Here is a 20,130-nt window from a genome sequence, read left to right on the forward strand (position 1 = left end):
ATGGGAGTCTCTCATTTGGCTGAATTGAAAAATGCCCTATAATCATCCCATTCCCATAATAATTTTTACTTGGAGAGGGAGAAGGAGACAGAGATTGGACTTGCCTGGCATGACTTGTTTTTAATAAGTCCTGTCAAACAATGCAATTTTTTTCTAAATATTCATAGCCTGCTTATCAATCGTGTGTGTGTGTGTGTGTGTGTGTGTGTGTGTATACACACACACACATAACAAATCTGCAGTTACAAGGAACCCTTTTCTCCCTTTTTTAAAACAGGAAGAATGTTTCCCTTTTTCAAACTTCTAACAGTATATCTTCTATTATTTCTCAAAGAATACCAAAGGGGATTTGAGACCATGAGATTCTTCAAAATTCTTGGATACCACTGCTCTGATCCTGAAGACTTCAGTTTATAAAGGTGATCCCTAACCATCTCTTTCCTTATCTTAGGTTCTCTCTTCCTCCTTGTTTTAGTTGTTATGTCTGGGTCCCTTTAAATATAGTTCTTCTCTGAAGGAAAGTAGGAGGTGAGGAATTCTGCCCCTTATCCATCATCCCATACCATCTCTCAATTGCCTTGCAGCAATAGACCCACCCTTTCTTTTATTTCCTCCCTTTTAATAATGACATAACCAAAAGAGTGCCTTTTGATGCTTCTAGCTTCTCTGTGAGCTACATTCCTTTGTGCTTTATCCCTTCTGACTTCTTTTCTGCAGGTGCCCGCTAGTGGCTGGTATGTTTCTTTGCTGATTACACCCCTTTTAAAATTTTCATTATATGCCTAACTATAACTATGTAACTCCAGCTTCTTTGTAAACTCCTAGTGCATTTACAATAATTCCTAAGTTGACCTCCATTTTTATTCTCATTAGAACAATGCATAGTTTTCTAGTAATTCCAAGATCTTAGGTCTGAGAAATTTCCAACTCCCTTAAGCACCTGAGGTTTTCTATTATGTGATCCTGCTAGGTTGGTTGAAATCTATTTTCCTAACTAGTATGAGTGTAAACCTCTGCTCCATTTCTTCTTTCTGCAGTAGCTTGAAAATGAGGATGATGTAAGCACTTCCTCCCTAGATCCCCACTGTTTTTAATTCTATAACATATAGCAATGGTTAGTACTCACAGGATCTAAAACCACTCTGCACGTAAATCTCACTACCGCTAGCCATAATCTGGCTGTTTGAGCAAGAAGAAAAAGATTAGAATTGGATGGTTGCCAATTCTTAAATCATGATTTTGTAATTGGGCACCTGAATTCACTGAATGTCTGAAACTATTTAACAACAGCCTTGTGACTTAGTTAGAATTGATCCAATATATTGAATAGCAATTTTTTTAAAAAAAAAAACTCCAGATGGGAGTCAGTTCTGATTATTGGACTTTCATTATCTAAACATTCATCATTTTATCATGGTGGTGGAAAGGCTGCAAGGGACAACACTAGGAAAAAGCAGCCCATCTTCCTGTCCTCATTAGAAGGTGATATGTCACCTTAGCTGTTGCTGTATCCTCATGAGCAATTTGCACTGGACCTGGAATTGATGCTGTTATGTTACATTCTTTAATGGGAAAAAGACAGCTGCAGGAGGGTTGAGTATATGAATTGTCATTACTGAATAAAGGATGTCTTGGTCTGCCAAGGGACCACTAATCTAAATAATGGCTAGAGTAAGATTTCAGTGAAGCTTACACAAGTGTCAGAGCATCCAAGTGTATGCTGCTTATTATTATTATTATTATTATTATTATTATTATTATTATTATTATTATTAATTATTATTTTGAAAAGTAAAATATTTTTATTATACCGGCTTCTTTTCCCTATTTAAAAAAAATATCTCAAGAGATTCTTTTAAAAATGAACTTCAATTTTCAACATGAACCTAACAAAAAAATGTCAACAAAAGAGATGAGAGGGAGGAAAGCATAAAGAAGAACTCTAAATGTATTGTTGCTGGTAACTATTTACTGGTGTAAACAGACCAGTTGGAATACAGCCAATATCTACCTTGAATGAGAATTATGAAGTGTGTAATTAGCAATGGAGTGTACATAATGGAGAAGATGAACTCTCAAAAAACATTGGAGGCATCCCACAGATGCATGGTGAATGATGATGAGTCACTTCCCTTGAGGACATGTCTATTGTAGCAGCTTAGTTTTATTTACAACATCTTGGGGTTTTGAAATAACTGCTCCCCAAACGGTGTACCAAACAGTTCTATAAAGTGTCTTTAAATTACATATGGTAATTCCTATAATTATCCCAATAAAGAAAACATAGTTAAGCAAAATATAGAAATAATTTTCTCCTGCTGTTGGACAGGACAGATTCTTCTGGAAAGAGACAGATTAATAAATAGAAGCTGGAAGACCATTTCTAAATAGAGTCTGGAGAAAGAGAGAGAGAGAGAGAGGAGAGAGAGAGAGAGACAGACAGACAGACAGACAGAGACAGACAGACAGACAGACAGACAGACAACCATGCACACACCTTTTAGGGCATGAACAAGTGTCCAGTCACCCAACTCTACTCAAATTAAGGGATTACAGGGTTGTAAAAAGGAAGTTTTAATTGACACAGAAACAAGCAAGCCTTGAAGGAGAATCATAGAATGGACAGGGTTATTTAGGCCATTGACTCATTGCCAGAAATTAAGCATCCCTGATAAAAGCTATCTAGCCTTTGCTTGAATACAAACAATTGAAAAGACCATACCACCTCTTTGGGAATTGGTTCCACTGTCAATCTGCTCTATTACAAAGGGTTTTCTCCCCCCACCCCTCCTAACAATTGGAATCTGCCTTCTTCTAAAATGTCTTCATCATTCTGTATCTTTCCCATGAAGGATACAGAGCACATCTTGATCTTGCAGGTATTTGAAGAATGCTATTATATCTCCTGTCAGTCTTCTCTTCTCTAAACATGCCTAGCTCCTTCAAAATATAGGATTTAGTTTCTAGTACTTGTTTAACTTTTTTGAAGCTGCTCCACTTTCTCTCAAGTATGAAGCCCAAAATTGGATATAAAGTAGGATCTAACCAGTATAGAATAAAGTTTTCCTTCTCATTATTTGGAAACTATTTCTGAAAGTGCAGCTTAAGATAGCATTCACCCCCCCCCCATTTTTCCAGCCTCCTCATACTGCTGATTCATATTTAGCTTGCATTCAATTACTATTTCAAGATTACAGTACAATGACTAAATCAGTTACTCATTTTATACCTGTGAATTTGGTTTCTATTTCATAAATAAAAACATTTGAATGTATCTTCATTAAGTATCATATTATTTTCAGCCCTTTTCTATTGTCAGACTTCCTGCCAGGTTGGGCAATAAATCTTGATTCTCCAGATACTTAACTCGATATTCAGAGCCTGATATTATAGATGTAGATACTATATGGTTAAATAAATACTTTCTGTTGCAGATAAAACAAGAATTATACATAAGCAGTTGTGCCTCTTACAGTACACCAAATTAAGTCTTTCTTTGCATGTTCCAAGATTTAAATAATAGACGTTTTCAATCAAAGTCAATAAAAAATTTGCCTTTTCTCTATCTGGCCTTGAGATTGGGAGCCAAACTAACCAGAATAGATTCTGGTTAGTTTGATAACCAGATAAGATTAATCTGATTACTAGATAATAAGGTTCCTGCCTTAATAGTTTCAACCCTTATAGCTATCAAGAGAGTTTTTCAACTTTATTTCAAAATTTTTGAAATATTAGCTATCTCATCTCATTTGTGGTATATTTTGATAAGCATTTTTATGTCTTCATTCAGTGAATTAAATTGATCAGGAGAAGAGAGCTTAGAGTTGAATCTTGTGACATACCACTCTGTCCCTGGCTCCAGTTTTATGAGGAATGATTCTCACAACAATTAGGTATCCCACTTAATTGTTAATTCCTATCTGTGGGCTGGATCTTTGACTTTAACTGCCTTCCACAAGAAACTAAAAACAGAGCCCTTCTGGAGAGTGGTAGGGAAAAGATGTCAGGATTTGAATTCATTTTATACACATATTTTTTATATTTCATTCTGAACATGGATGTTTAATTGTTCCAGTGTTCCTGTAATGTGATAAGAATTCTGTGGGACCACAGCAGGGTATAAATATGCTAATAAAATTAAATTAAGGAGATAACTGAATTGCCATGAATACTGACTCAATTACTTTGGTAATCAAAATGCCATGTTGCCAAATCCTTTGCTGAAATCAGGAGAGATTACGTCTAGAGCATGTCCATTTTTATTAAATTATATTGCTATAAATCACAACATTCTTCAAATAAAATTGGCTAAACAATCTGGTAGTTACTTTTGTATCTTATAAGTCATCTGGCCATAGAGTAGGGGTGTCAAACTCAATTTCATTGAGGGCCGCATTAGCATTGCGGTTGCCCTCAGGGGGCCGGGTGGGTATGGCCTGGGTGGGCGTGGCCTACTGGGTGGGCACGGCTAGAGTACGTATGGCCTACTGGGTGGGCATGGCCAGCTCTACAGCGTTCGCATCAAGGGTGCCTTTGGGGGCCTGGGCAGGAGTGGGACAGATCTGAGGGTTTCTGGCAGAAGGAGGGTCTCTGGGCCAGGGCCAAGGCAGTGGGGGCCGTTCCCTCACTGTTTCCAGGATGGCTTTGCAGGCCACATGAAACCACTTCGCGGGCCGGATCTGGCCCCCGGGCCTTGTATTTGACATGTCTGCCATAGAGTCTTATTTTCGGTATTCATGCTGCTGCTTCTCCCTGGGAGATCCTTGAGATCCAGCAGCTGGAATGTATAGATCGGGGGTCCTCATGCCGGAAACTGGCCCACTGAAACAAGTGAAGCCCCATCTGTGGGATTTAGGCAGCACACGAAACCACGCCCCCTCTGCTCTGTGGAGAACTGGTCCCTGGTGCCCAAAAGGTTGGGGTCCACTGGTGTAGACGATTTAGCCATGACAAAGCCATGTGCACCACGAGGAGGCTAGTCTACATTGCACCTAAGTTCCCTGGATCCCTGCAAGAACTACATCATCTTGAGGGCACTGTGTCCAATAGCTAAACGATCTAGGTATCTGGTGGTAGGCTTTGCCATCCTAGTAATTGTTCATACACTGTTGTTGTTGTTAGCTGCGAAGTCATGTCCGACCCATCATGACCACATGGACAACATTGCTGCAAGCCTTCCTGTCCTCTAACATCTTCTGGAGTCCATTTAAGCTCATGCCTACTGCTTCAGTGACTCCATCCAGCCACCTCATTCTCTGTCGTCCCCTTCTTCTCTTGCCCTCAATCTTTCCCAGCATTAGGCTCATCTCTAGTGAGTCCGTCCTTCTCATTAGGTGGCCAAAGTATTTGAGTTTCAACTTCAGGATCTGGCCTTCTAAAGAGCAGTCAGGGTTGATCTCCTCTAGGACTGACCGGTTTGAATGCCTTGCAGTCCAAGGGACTCGCAGGAGACTTCTCCAGCACCATAGTTCAAAGGCCTCAATTCTTTGGCGCTCAGCCTTTCTTATAGTCCAACTTTCACAGCCATTGTTCATACATAATTTAATTTTATTCATAATTTTATTCATGAATTGTGTTATGCATTTTTAAAATAATTCCGTGTTCTGGGTGTTTTATAGTCTGATACACATGTTATATGCTGTTTTTGTGAATAATTATGCATTAATGCTTTGTTCTGTTATGCCATACAAATAAATAAAATAACTCTGGCCATATATATTTAATATTATAAAACATATAAATATGTTTCTGTTAATCTCAATATCCAATTCAGTCACTTCATTTCATTCTTCACAATTTCTTGACCAAATAATTACGGTACTTTCTTTTTTGGAGAAAGTTAATCCAAAATGGTAACTGAACAGCTTTGCCTTTTTTTTGTTATCTGTTAGGAATAGTGATTTTTTTCATGTTATTTTGAACTTACCTTAAGAAGTTCTTTTTGTTCTGTCCATCCTCTTTTTAATTTTCCTGAAATCCTCTTTTTAATTTTAGGCTACATGTATCTGCTGTCCCTTGGGGACTTGGTTCTCTTTCCATTTCCATCTTCTATACTCCTCTTCCTCCTCCTCCCCACACCCCAATATTTCTTACTAAACTTTCTTGGAATGAAAGAAACAAGTTTATAATAGCCCTTCAGATAATCATTGTAGCAAGGCAAAGGTAAAGGTTCCCCCGCACATGCGTGCTAGTCGTTTCCAACTCTAGGGGCCGGTGCTCATCTCCGTTTCAAAGCCGAAGAGCCAGCGCTTGTCCGAGGACGTCTCCATGGTCATGTGGCTGGCATGACTAGATGCCAAAGGCGCACAGAAGTGGTCCCTATTTTTCTACTTGCATTTTTACATGCTTTCGAACTGCTAGGTTGGCAGAAGCTGGGGAGTAACAGGTGCTCACTCTGTTATGCGGCACTCAGGATTCAACCCGCCAAACTGCCGACCATCTGACGACAAGCTCAGTGTCCTAACCCACTGAGCCACCGCAGCCCTTTGTAGGAATTCCTACAAAGGAATTGTAGGAATCTAAATTAAAGTATCATAGACAGATGGCTGGCTAGACTCTGCTTGAACACATCTGAAGAAGTCCACTACTTTTTCGGCTGATTAGTTTGATTGTTCAACAACTCTTACTGTTAGAATTCCCCCCCCGCCCCTCCCGTTATTCTGGCAGAACCTCTTTTCCTGTAACTGCACACAAAACAGGGAAGATCTTGAATGAGAAACCTTGGTAGGTATTTGAAGATTGCTATTGTAAGCTCCTCAGTTGTCATTTTCCAAGGCTAAACATATCAAATTCTAAAATGCCTTGTTTCCAGCAACACAACTCATGCATTTCTGAGACAGAATACTTGATTTTCCAAGAGATGTTGTGATAAAGTCTCCCGTGACTGACTAGATTGGAAAATTTGCAATTTGCCTTTAAGAAGCACCACCTGCATTTTATCCTTCGTTGGGCAAGTTACAGCAGATGCCAGGAACATTATTGTCTTTATTCATGCCTCTATTTATTTTAACCAAGACAAACTTTATAGCAGTCAAATCCGTTCAAATTGGATTTTGGGCCAAGAGTGCATAATTTTAACCTATAGCGTTATTCTTTCTCCCTTTCTATTCTTACTGTTTTTTTTTAATAAGTCGTATCCTTCATCTGCTATATTCCAATCATGGGATTCACCCCACCTGATTTCTGTTACAGTATTAAATCATTTGCCTTCATAATTTTAAGGTCATATTGTTTATTTCCCATATTCTGAGAAAGAAGGCACAGAAATCAAAAGCCATGAACATTATGAGATATTATTCCCTATAATTTTTCACGGTTTTAATAAGGCCTCATTATAGCAACACTCTGATTTCCTTCTCTGGTATTTAAGTCTTTATTTTCAGAGCATTTGTCTCCACCAACCACAGGATTCACTTTAAGCCTCTTAATCAGTCTTGTCATCTTTAGGCTAACACATTTTTATCAATCCTTCTCAGATGGAGCATGTCTTGTGCCATAGGTGGAAGATATATTGGGAAGAAGTGTTTCCCAGGGCAGAAATGCTAAGAATGTCAATGATGAACTGCCCCCTAGCATTAAGCATTAAAAAAAATGTAAAGCTGGATTTCCTTTAAGTAGCGGGAAGGATGGAAGGAAAAGATGTCTAGTTTAAACTTAAATGAATGTAAGGAGCTGAAACTTCATATTCTCAGAGACCAAACAATGATGTGTTTGTTTTTTTTAGATTTAGAAGGTCACCTGACTCTAAAATATCTCTGGGTGGACTATGTAGTTTAAAAAAAATCAAAAAAAGAGAAAAAATGTGTACATGCAGACAAAAGCATAAGTACATTACCACGGAAAATCTGCCAGGGGCAAAACAAACAGCAACCTCAGACCTGGGAGTAAAGCCAAGTTTTTAAAGATTTAAAAAATCTTTGTAGGTTGGGAATTTTCTGAGAAGATGGTGTTTCAGAGGGCTGGCATTGCAATCTAGAAGGCATATTTCTGTGGTCCTAACTAGATGATATTGTTTAGCTCAGGGGCCCCCAACCTGTGGGCCACAGCCCACTATGCCTATTTGCAGCCAGGCTGCGTGAGTGGCAGCATGCACGTAACCCGACTCACATGAACGGCGCATGCTGGTGCTCGCAGTCCCACTCATATTAGTGGCAGGCGTGCATGCCCTGCACTTATGCAGTTAAGATGTGTGTGTGCAAGCACACCTGCCCCTCACACAAAATCATTCCCTCTTCCACCTTCCTCCCCTATGCTAGGCCACCAACCTGGAAAAGTTGGGGTATGCTGGTTTAACTCAGTTGACTCAAGAGTGCCTCTCTCCTCTGGATGGGCAAGAACCACTGGAGACTGGTGGTCCCTCAACTAACTAGACTCTATGCCATTAAAGGCTTTATAGGTGACAATCTGGATTTTGAATTGTACACAGAAAGCAACCAAGAAGATCCCCAAGTTGCACATAGCATCAGATAGATAACTGCCTCCCCATCCAAAGCCAAAGATTAAAAATTTCCAACATCTATGGGGTCTGAACAGCTATAGCCATTTTTAACTGTTGGGATAGAGCCTTAGTATGTTCTTCCCCATCCAGACCTGAACAACCTCAGGGCATTGACAGCATCGCTTGAACTGCTTGGGTTTGCGATGTACAATTGGGTATCATCTGGATATTGATGATACTGGGTCCCAAATTAATGGATGACTAAGTGGTTTCAGGTAGATATTAAACAGGAGAGGTGAAAGAGTTGAGCCCAGAGGCATTCCACAAGTGAGGGACCATGGGAATAATCTCTCTCCTCATCAATACTCAACTCACCTGACAGAAGTGTTCTTGTAGGTAAAATAGGAGGCAGGTGCATTATGTATGCTTGCTATCTTAAGTTGACTACATACAGTACTCACATATAGACAAACATACACAAACACAGAAAATGGTACTATGGTAGATGGTATTGGAAGTCACTAAGAGAATGCATTACCTCATCTCAGCTACACTAAAAGTCATCAATAAGCTGGTTCAATGCTGTCTCCGTAGTCCATACCCCAGAAACCGGAATGAAATAGCTCTTCATCTGTCTTCAATACTGCTTCAGATATTCCTTTTGACCTTTCATCTCCTGGAGCTCTTTAGAAAAGCAAGGTCCATGGGATAAGACCACAGAGGAGCAATGTGGTCTAAGTCACACCAATTTCAGACTGCACCTAAGGCCTCAGCTGAATTGAGGGAAGGTTCCCCCCCTCTGGCTTTCCTTAATAGGCCATCGCTATATCAAATCTTTTACACAGTTAACATCCTATCTAATTTCCAAAAGAGGGCTATAATAATAATCTTACTAGTCTAATTGTGCTGTACCTCCTCTCCCTTCTTATATTTCTGCGAAATAAAGAGAGGTGTTTGAGCTGCTTCTGCACATTTTGTTTGTTCTGGACTTAAGATATATTTCACCATTTGTTGCTTTACCTATGTCCATCAAGGTTAATTTGCTTAATCTCTACACCAAATTGAAGTTCAAACTGATTAGGACCTGCTGAGCTATCCCAGGGATTCAGTAGCTCAAGCAGGGATGATACCATGGGGGAGACAGGATGGTATAGCAGCAAGAATCCCATCTGTTCCTTAAGGCCCACCTTTAACCAGTGTTTCACTTCTGGTTGTCTGTAGAATGGTCCCTCTGAAATCCTGCAATGGTGGTTGCCCATCACCTCTCCCCTGTAGTTCCAACTGATACAAAATACCGGTACAAAACCTGAGTAGAATATTTCTGAAGGAGGAACATATTCCTGTGAGCCTACCCAGTTATCAGTTATATATGCCAGATCAGACTTTCATTTGCAATAAGATCATGAATGAGAGTGGACTTATTATAAGCTGATCTGACATCTACAAGCAACAGCTGAAGCCCAGGGCTGCCACAATCTGATCACCTGCTCCCAGGAATGCATAAAAAGAGCCATGTATGACATCTTTAACTTGGCATCTCCGAGTGTAGTTGGCCTGACTCCCACCATACTTACTTCCTGGCTTTTAAGAGACTGGACAACCATTTAGCTGAAAGGGTATAGCAGGGGGTTGGACTAGAAGACCTCCAAGGTCCCTTCCATCTCTATTATTCAATGTTCTATGCACATCACAATATCTGTGGTATTGCTTCCCCACCGCCTCCTCCCGATTCTCTCCTGTTCCCAGTTTCCCACGTATTGGTTGATTCCAGATTTTGTCTGCTTCATTATTTCTTAATCTATTTTATTTCACATATAATACTGGTCTATTAGCATTTACTGACAGTAAGTCAAACCTCTACCCCGTGTCCAAGACAACTATATTATAAGCAATATTTATTTTCATTTCAAATGGGATGATCTGCTATATAATGACTCCGTATTCTTTTAGTGTTCTGCTTATGTTCAGGATCATATACTCTAAGAAGGTCTCTTGATTAATTCAAACCGCTAACAGGAAATGAAAAGATACACTTAGAAAAAAGGATTTATTTTCAGACTCCAAATAGAAGTATTTCAATATAAATATACGTATATACAGCTTACAGGCATTGTACTGTATTGTAGAAAGGGCAATGACTGAATGTGCACAAAAATGAATGTAATAAAATAGTACCTCAGGGTCACACGAAACATTACTTTAAATATATAAGTAACTGACATGCCTTTTATGTCTTTACTCAAAAAAAAACATTATGCACCTCCGTCCAAATAAAACTCTCTCTCAAAAAAAGAAAGAAATATCTGTAATGCTTGTTGCTAATTCAATGCCAGTTCAGATCAGATGGCTTGAGCCTGAAATTTGCATTGATGAATTAACAAATCACACAAATCTGACAATTACAATGTCAGGGCTTAGGCTCCTGAGTTGGATTGGACACAAAGGTGGGCAATGGGTTAAAATGCCCATTCAATCTTCCCAATAAGAACTACGACTCCTACACTTATGTTTGGGTGAAAACAAACAAACAAAAATCCCAATCTTGCTGTCATGCTTTTAAAACCATCTGATTCTTATTTCACTATTTTGAAGTTATATGAATAATGCTAATAATTTTAAAAGCTGATTCACACCATTCCAAAATGCACCAACATTAAAGATAAAGGTCATGGTATGTAAAAGAGGTACATGTTTGTAAATATATTGGAAGAAATGCTGGTACCTACCTCTACCTCATACTTACAACTTAAATAATGAAGTATAAGTAGCAAATAAGCATGCTATGTAAGAAATGAATCAGGCCTATGATTCCTCAACAAGGAAATGCTACCATGAACTGGCACTATTTTTTATAAGAAGTTTCAGTTTCATAGTATAAAAGATATTCCCCGATAAGTCTAATAAATTCTGCAAACTGATATATGAATTCCAAGGCACTCAGAATCTCTCTCAAAGGTGTATACATGCAGGGAAGGGAAATGTAACATTTGTAATCTTCTCTTTCACAATGACAAATTCAAAGCATGCCCAGACGAAATATATTTGTTTTCCAGACGACCAAAAAACTGCATTTTGACGCATAAACTGCCTAACGCTACTTCATCTCCCTCCCTCCCTGTGTGTGTGTGTGAGAGAGAGACAGAGAGAGGGGGGGGAGGGAGGGTGGTGGTACATCTGTCAAAATAGGTAACCAAATAAAAGCCACGAAATTGTTATATTACACTTATGCAAGATAGAATGCTAAACTCTGGTTCACACAATGCCAAGTTACACATACTAATTACAAAAGAATAAAAGGTAGACTTTTTTAATTCTTCATTATGAGAAAGAAAGCTGAAATCAGGCACATTGTGATAGCCAGATGAATACGAGAGCCTTGTTCAGTTGGGCTGTAGGCTATGTAGTCTCATATTCTAAACCACAGAACAGAAAGATTTGGGAATCTCAAAACCTGGACTGCAAGGAGATGGCCTCCAGTATATATTGTCAATGATTCAGGGAGAAAGCAAATGGCCACAAATAAGGGTAGACCTTGGTGGCCTGATCCTGCATGAATCTGCCCTGCATGAATCTGCCCATCCAAATTGCTGCTGTTACTGTTGGCAGCAAATTCCATAGATCAACTACATGCTGTATAAGAGAGTAATTCATTCTGATGACCCTAAATTGCCCTACATTTTGTGCAATGAATGATCTCCAGTTCTAACATGGAGAAATGGAGAAAACTTCTCTCCGATCGTTTACCTATATTGTGAATGATTTTGTAGACTTCTATGCTGTTTCCTTTGCCCTCTTTCATTTCAAGCTATAGTTTCTTCTTGCTGGAGAGCAATTCCACCCCCACTCCCCCCAAATCATTTCAATTGTCCTTTTTGTACCTTTTATAGCTCAGTATCATTTTAATATGTTGGGTGAGCAGAACCACACACAATATTCCAAGTGTAAGTACAACATGGATATACATTATATAAGGACGTTAGGATATCAGCAATTCTATTTCAATTCCCTTTCTAATGATTCCAAAAACGGAATTCCTTTTCATTTAATTTTCTTTTGTAACAGCAGCTGCACACTGAGTTGGCATCTATTAATTTTTCTTACTGAAGTAATAATAGTTTACTTCATAGCAGAGCTTGTGATTTAAACACAATATAGGTTAAACTGTACAGATATTTCCCATGACCCTTCAGAATTTAATTTTTCTATTGAGAAGTGGACTTCCAGATGCCATCAGCAATACAGTTCAATACTTGCATAATGCAAGACTAATTTACTATTATTTTTATATACATTCTTACAATCATAAATAAGATCTTTTTTTTTAAAGCAATAAAGATCATTTGAAACACAGGCGTGTCTTGAGGCACAAGTGTATGTAGGTTTGATTTCAGTACATGAATTCTAGTAAATACCTGATAGGCTTTAACAGCATGTTATGACAGAGAAGAAGTGAAAATGAACTGTTGTTCTCAATTGCTTCAACCTTTATAATTCAGTAGTTAAATCTGGCATGACTGAAGCCACTGGCACCTCTTCCTGCTCATTCTCCCTTGAAATGATTGAGGGAAGTTGTTTAATGGCAATCCACATAGCTCTTGCTCCTTTCACAAAAATACTTGCGATCATCAAGTCGAAAAAGACCAAACGATTTGGGACTTCTTAATTTCAGTAGAAGCTCAAGCAGACATCCGTAAAAACGTGCATAAATAATTGTTTACAGTTTTCAGACAGAAATTGAGTTGCTCAGAGAGTCACTTTGCTCAGCTGTAATTTCACGCAGCATACTGTGACACTCCATACTAGTAAAAAGGTTTCTTGATGGACTGCTGTCCAAAGTCTCTGGACCTCTTGCCTCTGAAGCATCTGTGCTTACCACACTTCCAGTTCGAGAACGATATGGAGGAAGATCTAAGTGATTCCGGGATCCTGTTTCTGAGGAATATGGAGGTGGAGGAAGATCAAACCATGGGGGTCTGCTGCAAAGTATAAATTAGATGTTAAGTTACCAGATGTATGAAATAAACAGCATTTGAATTTTGCTTCACCAAGTTATAAAGACACAGATGGACCACTCATAACACTTATGTTGCCTACCATCCCATTTGTGACATCCAGAAGGCCATTCTGGAAGAATTTAAGAATGAAAATGGGATTATTTTACCCCTCAGATGCTTCAAACCTTTGGAAATCCAGGGGATAAATCTCAGCTTATCCTATAACACCAGTGTTTTCCAGTGACGTTGCTTGCAGCTTTCAGGGGAGTGGCTTCTATTCATTGATCCTCGGGAAATTGCCCAGTTCAAATTATCATATTACAATAAGAATGCAAACAAAATGTTCATTACTTGAATGGCCAAGTCATAATAGAACTGACTTGATGGGTTGACTTTCAACAAGTAACTTTTGATCAGAAGCCAGAAACATCCATTCAGCCTATCCCCTGTACTGCTTGGCCCCGGTATTATTAAACTGCAATTTTTGATGTTACTGGAAGAGACAAATAATGAGTAGGTTAGATTTTAGGAATTTTAATTTATGATTGCAGTCCCTGGTATACTACTCCAAGGCCAACTACCGCTGTCAGGTCAGGATAGGTGATGGTGCACAAAGCTAAGCCTCAGGAATCCACCAAGACTCAGGCTTCTCAAGATATAATCCGGCATCTCACAAACATACTACAATTGTTTATATGTCTGTGGAGATTCTCAGTCATCCAGGTCATAGTTATCCCAAAGATGCTTTTTCACAAGGCTACTCAACTTTCTTGTTTTTCTTTGAACGTGTCTTCAAAGAAAAACAATAAAGTCCAGTTGCCTCGTGAAAAAGCATCTTTGGGATACAATGGTTTATAGTTATGTGTTACTGTAGGTTAAGCTGACCTTACTTTGCACTGGAAAGAATAAGGAGGGGTGGAGCAATTCTGTTTATAAGTATTGCACCGCACAAAATATGCTTAGAATGGCTTCTCCTCATATGAAAACGTAAGAGTGATTTGTATTTTTTGCAACAGAAGGCATGGGGATAGAAAATGTTTCATTCAGTACAATGCTGATTGTTCTTTCAGGGTTGCGATGATACAGAACTGGCCTGCGGGACCAAATTGAAGACTTACTACAAGCTGATCAGCATTACACAAGCTGCAGCCACCCATCCCCATTATCACCACTGAAATCAATAAGAATTTTAGCAGTAAAGCCAAGAAATTAATGGACCGGCTTCATATGTTAAAAACAAAACAAAACAAAAAAAACCCTACAATTTTGTTCCCATAATTGACTGCAGACAAATATATTGAATTGGTATCTGCTGTTGAAAGGGACTTCTCATTCATTTTCAAGAGCTACATCTTAAAAAGCTTGGGGAATTAAATTAAATTCTATAGAATGCATATATGCCCCATTTAGTGATAAACTATTAGTGGCCATGGTTTTGCATTACCCACCTTTTGGGGGCCAGAGACACTACAAATTGATTTTCATTTTTTTCCCAATGGATCCAGATCCTCCTCTCAAATATATTCCGAATATATTGTTACTAAGAAATACAACTGATTGTCTCTTTAGTGCAAATTGTGGTCAGTTTGTAAGAATCTCATGCACATCAAGTGATGCTATTAAATCTGAAATGCAACTTGTTGTCTGTTTACTGAAAGACAAGCTTTTTAAAAATTACATTTGCTTTAAATTACTTATAGTGATTAAACAGCTCCCAGGCAATACCAATGAAGTGCAGAATTGCCCACTATATGTCACATTGGAAGGTAAAGTTTGAAAACAGGAGAGTGTGTGTATTTTTTCAGGCAATATTCTGCATGATTTTTTTAGGGCTCTGTTCCTCACTATCCTGGAAATATTGTACATATCTGCCTCAGTTTTTTTTAAGAAAACAGCAAACACAAGTGGAAAGTAATCCTTTCATGAGATGAAAATGGCATTATGTTGACTCAAATGCATCTTGAGTAGAGGACAAAAGGGGACATTAGCTGATGAGCTAAATTGGTACGTATGACCAAAAGATGAACTCCACATGTATTTCCACAACATACTTCAATTGTGAAAGAATTATTTTTGAAATTGAAAAATAGACAGATTTCTGTCAGCAGAACTTTAAAGTGGATTCCTGTACTGAGGAGTAAGTTATGCTGAGTGGCAAAGTTCAAACTGTAGCAATTGTGAGTTGCCTTAATGACAGTAAATAGCCAGGGAGGAAATTTGGGTCTAAATATTAAAGCAGTTTATGAGGCATCAACCTAGTAAAATCAATGATAATGAAGCAAGGGTGGTGAAGTTGTCAAGGGAAGCTATTATGACAGAAAAGTATCAGGTATACAAAAAAGCGGGACAAATGGCTTAAAACACAGGTGAAACTCCACTGGTTACACTACTGCATGTACCTCTGATCTAGCACAGCTTCTGAATAAGATGGTGGTGAATCCAAATCTGGTGGTCTGTGATAGCCCTGGGTGGTCATATACTGGACTCCATTGTTAACATTATAGGTGACATTGCACTGATGTGGATGATCAAGGTAGACGAGACGAGACAGGAAGACAGGATGCTGCAGTCGATGAACGGGAAGTGTCATGAGGTTGTTGCGTTTTCGCTGATGGTGCAAAATTAGGGCAAGGAGAGCCACTACCAGCACAAAAATAGCAGAGCTGCCAATGACTGCATAGGTAACGCTGGGATAGAAGATCAGCTGAGGCTCTGTTGTCACGTAATTCTGATTGCTGTCAGCTTCTGCCAGTGAGAGAAGAGAAAGATACAATTAATCTCTGCAAATAAGATGCTGCACTTTTCGATGTATGTCTTCTCTGCTAATTTAACACTGCTCGCTAGGCTTTTCATCAAGGTTTGTTCTTTCTTTAGAAAGCGTCGCTTGGAAAAAAATTTGGGTTAGAAATGTAAAATTTACACAAGCGCAAAACCTAAGAGAGAATTTTTATAAGATGCTTTATAGATGGCATTTAGACCCTAAAAAGTTAGCATGTATGTACCCAAACCAACCACCTAAGTGTTGGAGATGTAATAGTGATGAGGCTACTAATTTTCATATATGGTGGACATGCAAAAATGTTAAAGCCTTTTGGATAAAAATATGGTGGATTCTTCAGAAAGTTTTTAAGAAAAAGATAAGATTTACTCCACAGTTATTTTTACTGGGGATTATTTCAGATTGTACTGTTATAGAAACCAAATTAATGTTACATTTAATAACGGCAGCTAGACTTTTGGTGGCGCAACATTGGAAGAAAGAAGATTTACCTACAATAGAACAATGGGCACTTAAAGTGATGGATGTGGCCGAAATGGCAAAAGTTTCAGCATATTTGAAAGAACAATCACAAGAAAAATATATTTTGGAATGGAAAAGATGGATTGATTATATTCAAAACAAATATGGGACTAAAAAATTTCAAATAGCTTATGAATAATTTTTAATAATTATAGATGTGTTATCATAATTATCTTAGTTCTGTTATAAGGGAGTTAAAGAGTGGAAGGTTTGTTAATGTTTTAATAGATATTTAGCATATGTTTGCATAAGATTGTTATATATTCTGCTTTGGGAAGTCTGGGGGGAGGAGGGAAAGGGGGAGGGTTGATGGGGAGGGGGGTTTTATTATTAAACTTTGTAAAACTTTTCAATTAAAAAAAGTGTGGAAAACTGGCTGCTCAAAAACAAAACAAGTAACGACTAACTTAAGTTGCATATTTCCTCCCGCCTGCTTTGGAAGTTTCTGTTTGGAACTGACACTCTTACTGACTATGGAGGAAAAGAAAGCTCAGTACAAAGATAAGCTTTCTTTTCAACGTTTGTGCTTTAGCTTGCAATAAACAGTTGAATTTAGAAAGTCAGATCTGTTTCCATGGTCTAAGGTTTAGGCAAGGATTCAAATCTCAGGCATCTCACTCCATTGTTGATTTACAGAAATCACAAGCCCATTTACCTATCACCTGCCTATTGTATAATTTCTGAATCAAGCTGCCTGGAAGTGACTCCTCACAATGAAGTATAGGCAATCAAATGCACAACTATTCATATTTCTGCATTATATATTGGTTCTGATTATGCAGTACCAAGCTGTTATTACTTTCCCCAGAAGAAATAATATGCTGCATTGCAAAAACAAAATAAGACCTGAAAACTACCTAAAGTTATTAAAAAATTGGCAGGTTGTTATTTTTAGAAAAACCAAAAGCCTGTGGAAGAAAACAATTATGAAAAATTAAATTTACTATTTTTCCCCAATATAGCATACTGAGGCAGTAAGTATACCGGGCTACCAATTTATTTCATTAAACCCCTTTTAATATTCTGATAAGCAACAGCTTGCATGGTATATATAGATCATGAAGTTGACAACAGGTAATAAGAAATCGAGACACCCATGATAACACAAAATCGAAAATAGTATTCTGAGATTCAGCAAACATATATCCTAAAATCAAAATGTATCTTCTTTCTCAGTTTGGACATTACAACACTACAACACCTTACATATTAAAATGCAAGCTGCCTATTCTATGATACTTATAAAAGAGATCTAAGTCAGAAAAGACTATAGATTTTAAAGTGATTTATTTATTTATATTTCCTATTTCTTAACTGCCCATCTCCATGTTAATTACACCCAAAGACCTCCATTTAGATAATACTTGATTATCAGCTAAGAAAGAAAGGAGGAAGAGCACAATTATAGTCATAACTTGTTCTGCCATACTTGAGGACATGCTAAACCATAGTTCTAAAATATTATTCCTGAAAAATATCTTTCCTCCTATAACCAGGCTGAGGCCACTGAAGGAAACCAACATCTCTTGATCTCAATATTCTCCTTTGATATAAAATGATTTTAAGTAAAGAACACTTCTGCGTGCAATTCATCTCAGCAACTCCATTGGGTTTACTGCCTATAATGTCAGTAACACATTATATCTGAAAATGAGGACAGGAGAGGACAGGACAGGAGACTTATAATCATGTTTACAATAAGGGCCAACTTAATTAACAAAGTTTAATTAACAAACAGGAACAGTATCTACAATGGCTGAATGCATAAGACTAGGAATAGAGTCTACAATTACTTAGACCATCACCAACACTATTGAAAAAATTGTTTTTGGAGGCTCATACGATGACCAAGAATGTCAGAATCCGCAGCAGTGAAGATTTGATAAGCTGTATACATGTTAGACAAGTGTAAGCCAAGTCGAATAGTAGACTGAATGCAGTAATTATATATATTAAGGCCTTATTCAAGTTCTTACTTGGCCATGCAAGAACACTGGATGACCCTGGGACAGTCCTGAGTGTAGTCGATCATTGTGGGGAAAAAAAGGGTGGGGAGTAGTAGTTATAAATGTAGCTTAAACCTTAAAGCGTGGGATATACATGATACAATATAGCAGATTTTTTTTTGATGGACATAATGTAAGTGATCAAGAACATCAGAGCTGCAAAAAAGAATATATACTGTCCAAATACCAATCTGTACATAATTAGATTCTCACAACTTAGAAAACTAAAGAAATCCACTCTGTGTTTATTGAGTTTTCTTTCCTAGGAATAAGGTGTGCACATAGAAAATAAATGCTGCTTTCCTTCTTCGGCAATACCTTTTTCAGGAAGAAAAAGAAGAGAGTCACCTGTTATTCCTTACTAGCTGCTTTTACCGGATAGTGGCACTTATAACACTATAACAGATGGATTTCAAATAGGGCTGTCATGTATGGGCTTCAAAATACCCTTTGCCACCATTTAATGGTCATATAGATTTTTGCAGCACAGGTAGCTTTCATCTAAGGACTTACACTAATTTCCTTTGATACCAAAGGTAATTTTAGAAAAAAGAAAATATAACTTAGTTCTGTTCTGGCAATTTTTAGCAAATGCTTTCACAGTCACGGCCACAAAGAACATGTTCCCCTATTAAACTGATTATCAACAATATTGAATATATAAACCAAATAAGAATAAAAATATGGGAAAACAGCCTGCAGATAATTAAAACTGAACAGAAGGCTGGCAACGGAAAACTTTAGAGGGTGATACCTACTGTTTATATTAACCATGAACACTACTGTATGTTAAAATTAATGCAAAGATCTAGGACCAAATATACAGTAAAACCTCTGAAAATTTACCACCCAAGGGACAGAAGGAGAGCGGTCAACCTACAGATGTGGTCAACCTACAGAACAACTGCTTCTGGTTTGCGTTTTAGCAGTGACCAATTGCAGAAGCTGCACTTGCTAGTTTCATTTTGAGTGTTTTGATTATGCCTTGATCGAGAGATTGAATTTCTGATGTAGTGTTTGGAGGGAAAAATTTCAGTTTCGTATTTGTAAGATGATTCACTTGGGGATGGCTAGGACAATTGTCTACTACAAGGAGAATGGACAGTTTCTTCTTCATTTTTCCATCAATACCTTATCTACTCCTCAAATAGGACACCAGTCATCCATACAGATTTGTTAGATTTCTAGATGACGGGAAGATCTTTGGGTTGCAGGTTTTTGAATGAGCATGGCTTTGTTGATTTAACAATGAAGAAAGGTTTTAGCTTCTCTCCGGTTAAGCTAGTGCACGGTAGAACTGTGAAAATTCTTTAGAAAGTTTTCCACTCTTACATTTGTCACTCCTCATAACGAGGCTCCTGATAGGCATCGCCCTGAAAAAGAGTCCACACT

The 20,130-nt window shown here is 38.1% G+C and overlaps 1 protein-coding gene across 1 annotated transcript in view; it reads right to left on the minus strand.

The window, feature by feature from the left end:
- Positions 1-10,541: 10,541 nt before the first annotated feature.
- LDLRAD3 (low density lipoprotein receptor class A domain containing 3) overlaps positions 10,542-20,130 on the minus strand; it is a 157,358-nt gene continuing 147,769 nt past the window's right edge. The window contains exons 5-6 of the mRNA XM_083356429.1: positions 15,831-16,176; positions 10,542-13,413 (exon numbers count right to left, since the gene is read on the minus strand). Coding sequence (XP_083212555.1) covers positions 13,161-13,413; positions 15,831-16,176 — 599 coding nt within the window. The 3' untranslated portion in view covers positions 10,542-13,160. The remainder of the gene's footprint in view (positions 13,414-15,830; positions 16,177-20,130) is intronic.

This window comes from Vipera ursinii (assembly GCF_947247035.1).
Source record: "Vipera ursinii genome assembly, chromosome: 1".
Classification (NCBI taxonomy): domain Eukaryota; kingdom Metazoa; phylum Chordata; class Lepidosauria; order Squamata; family Viperidae; genus Vipera; species Vipera ursinii.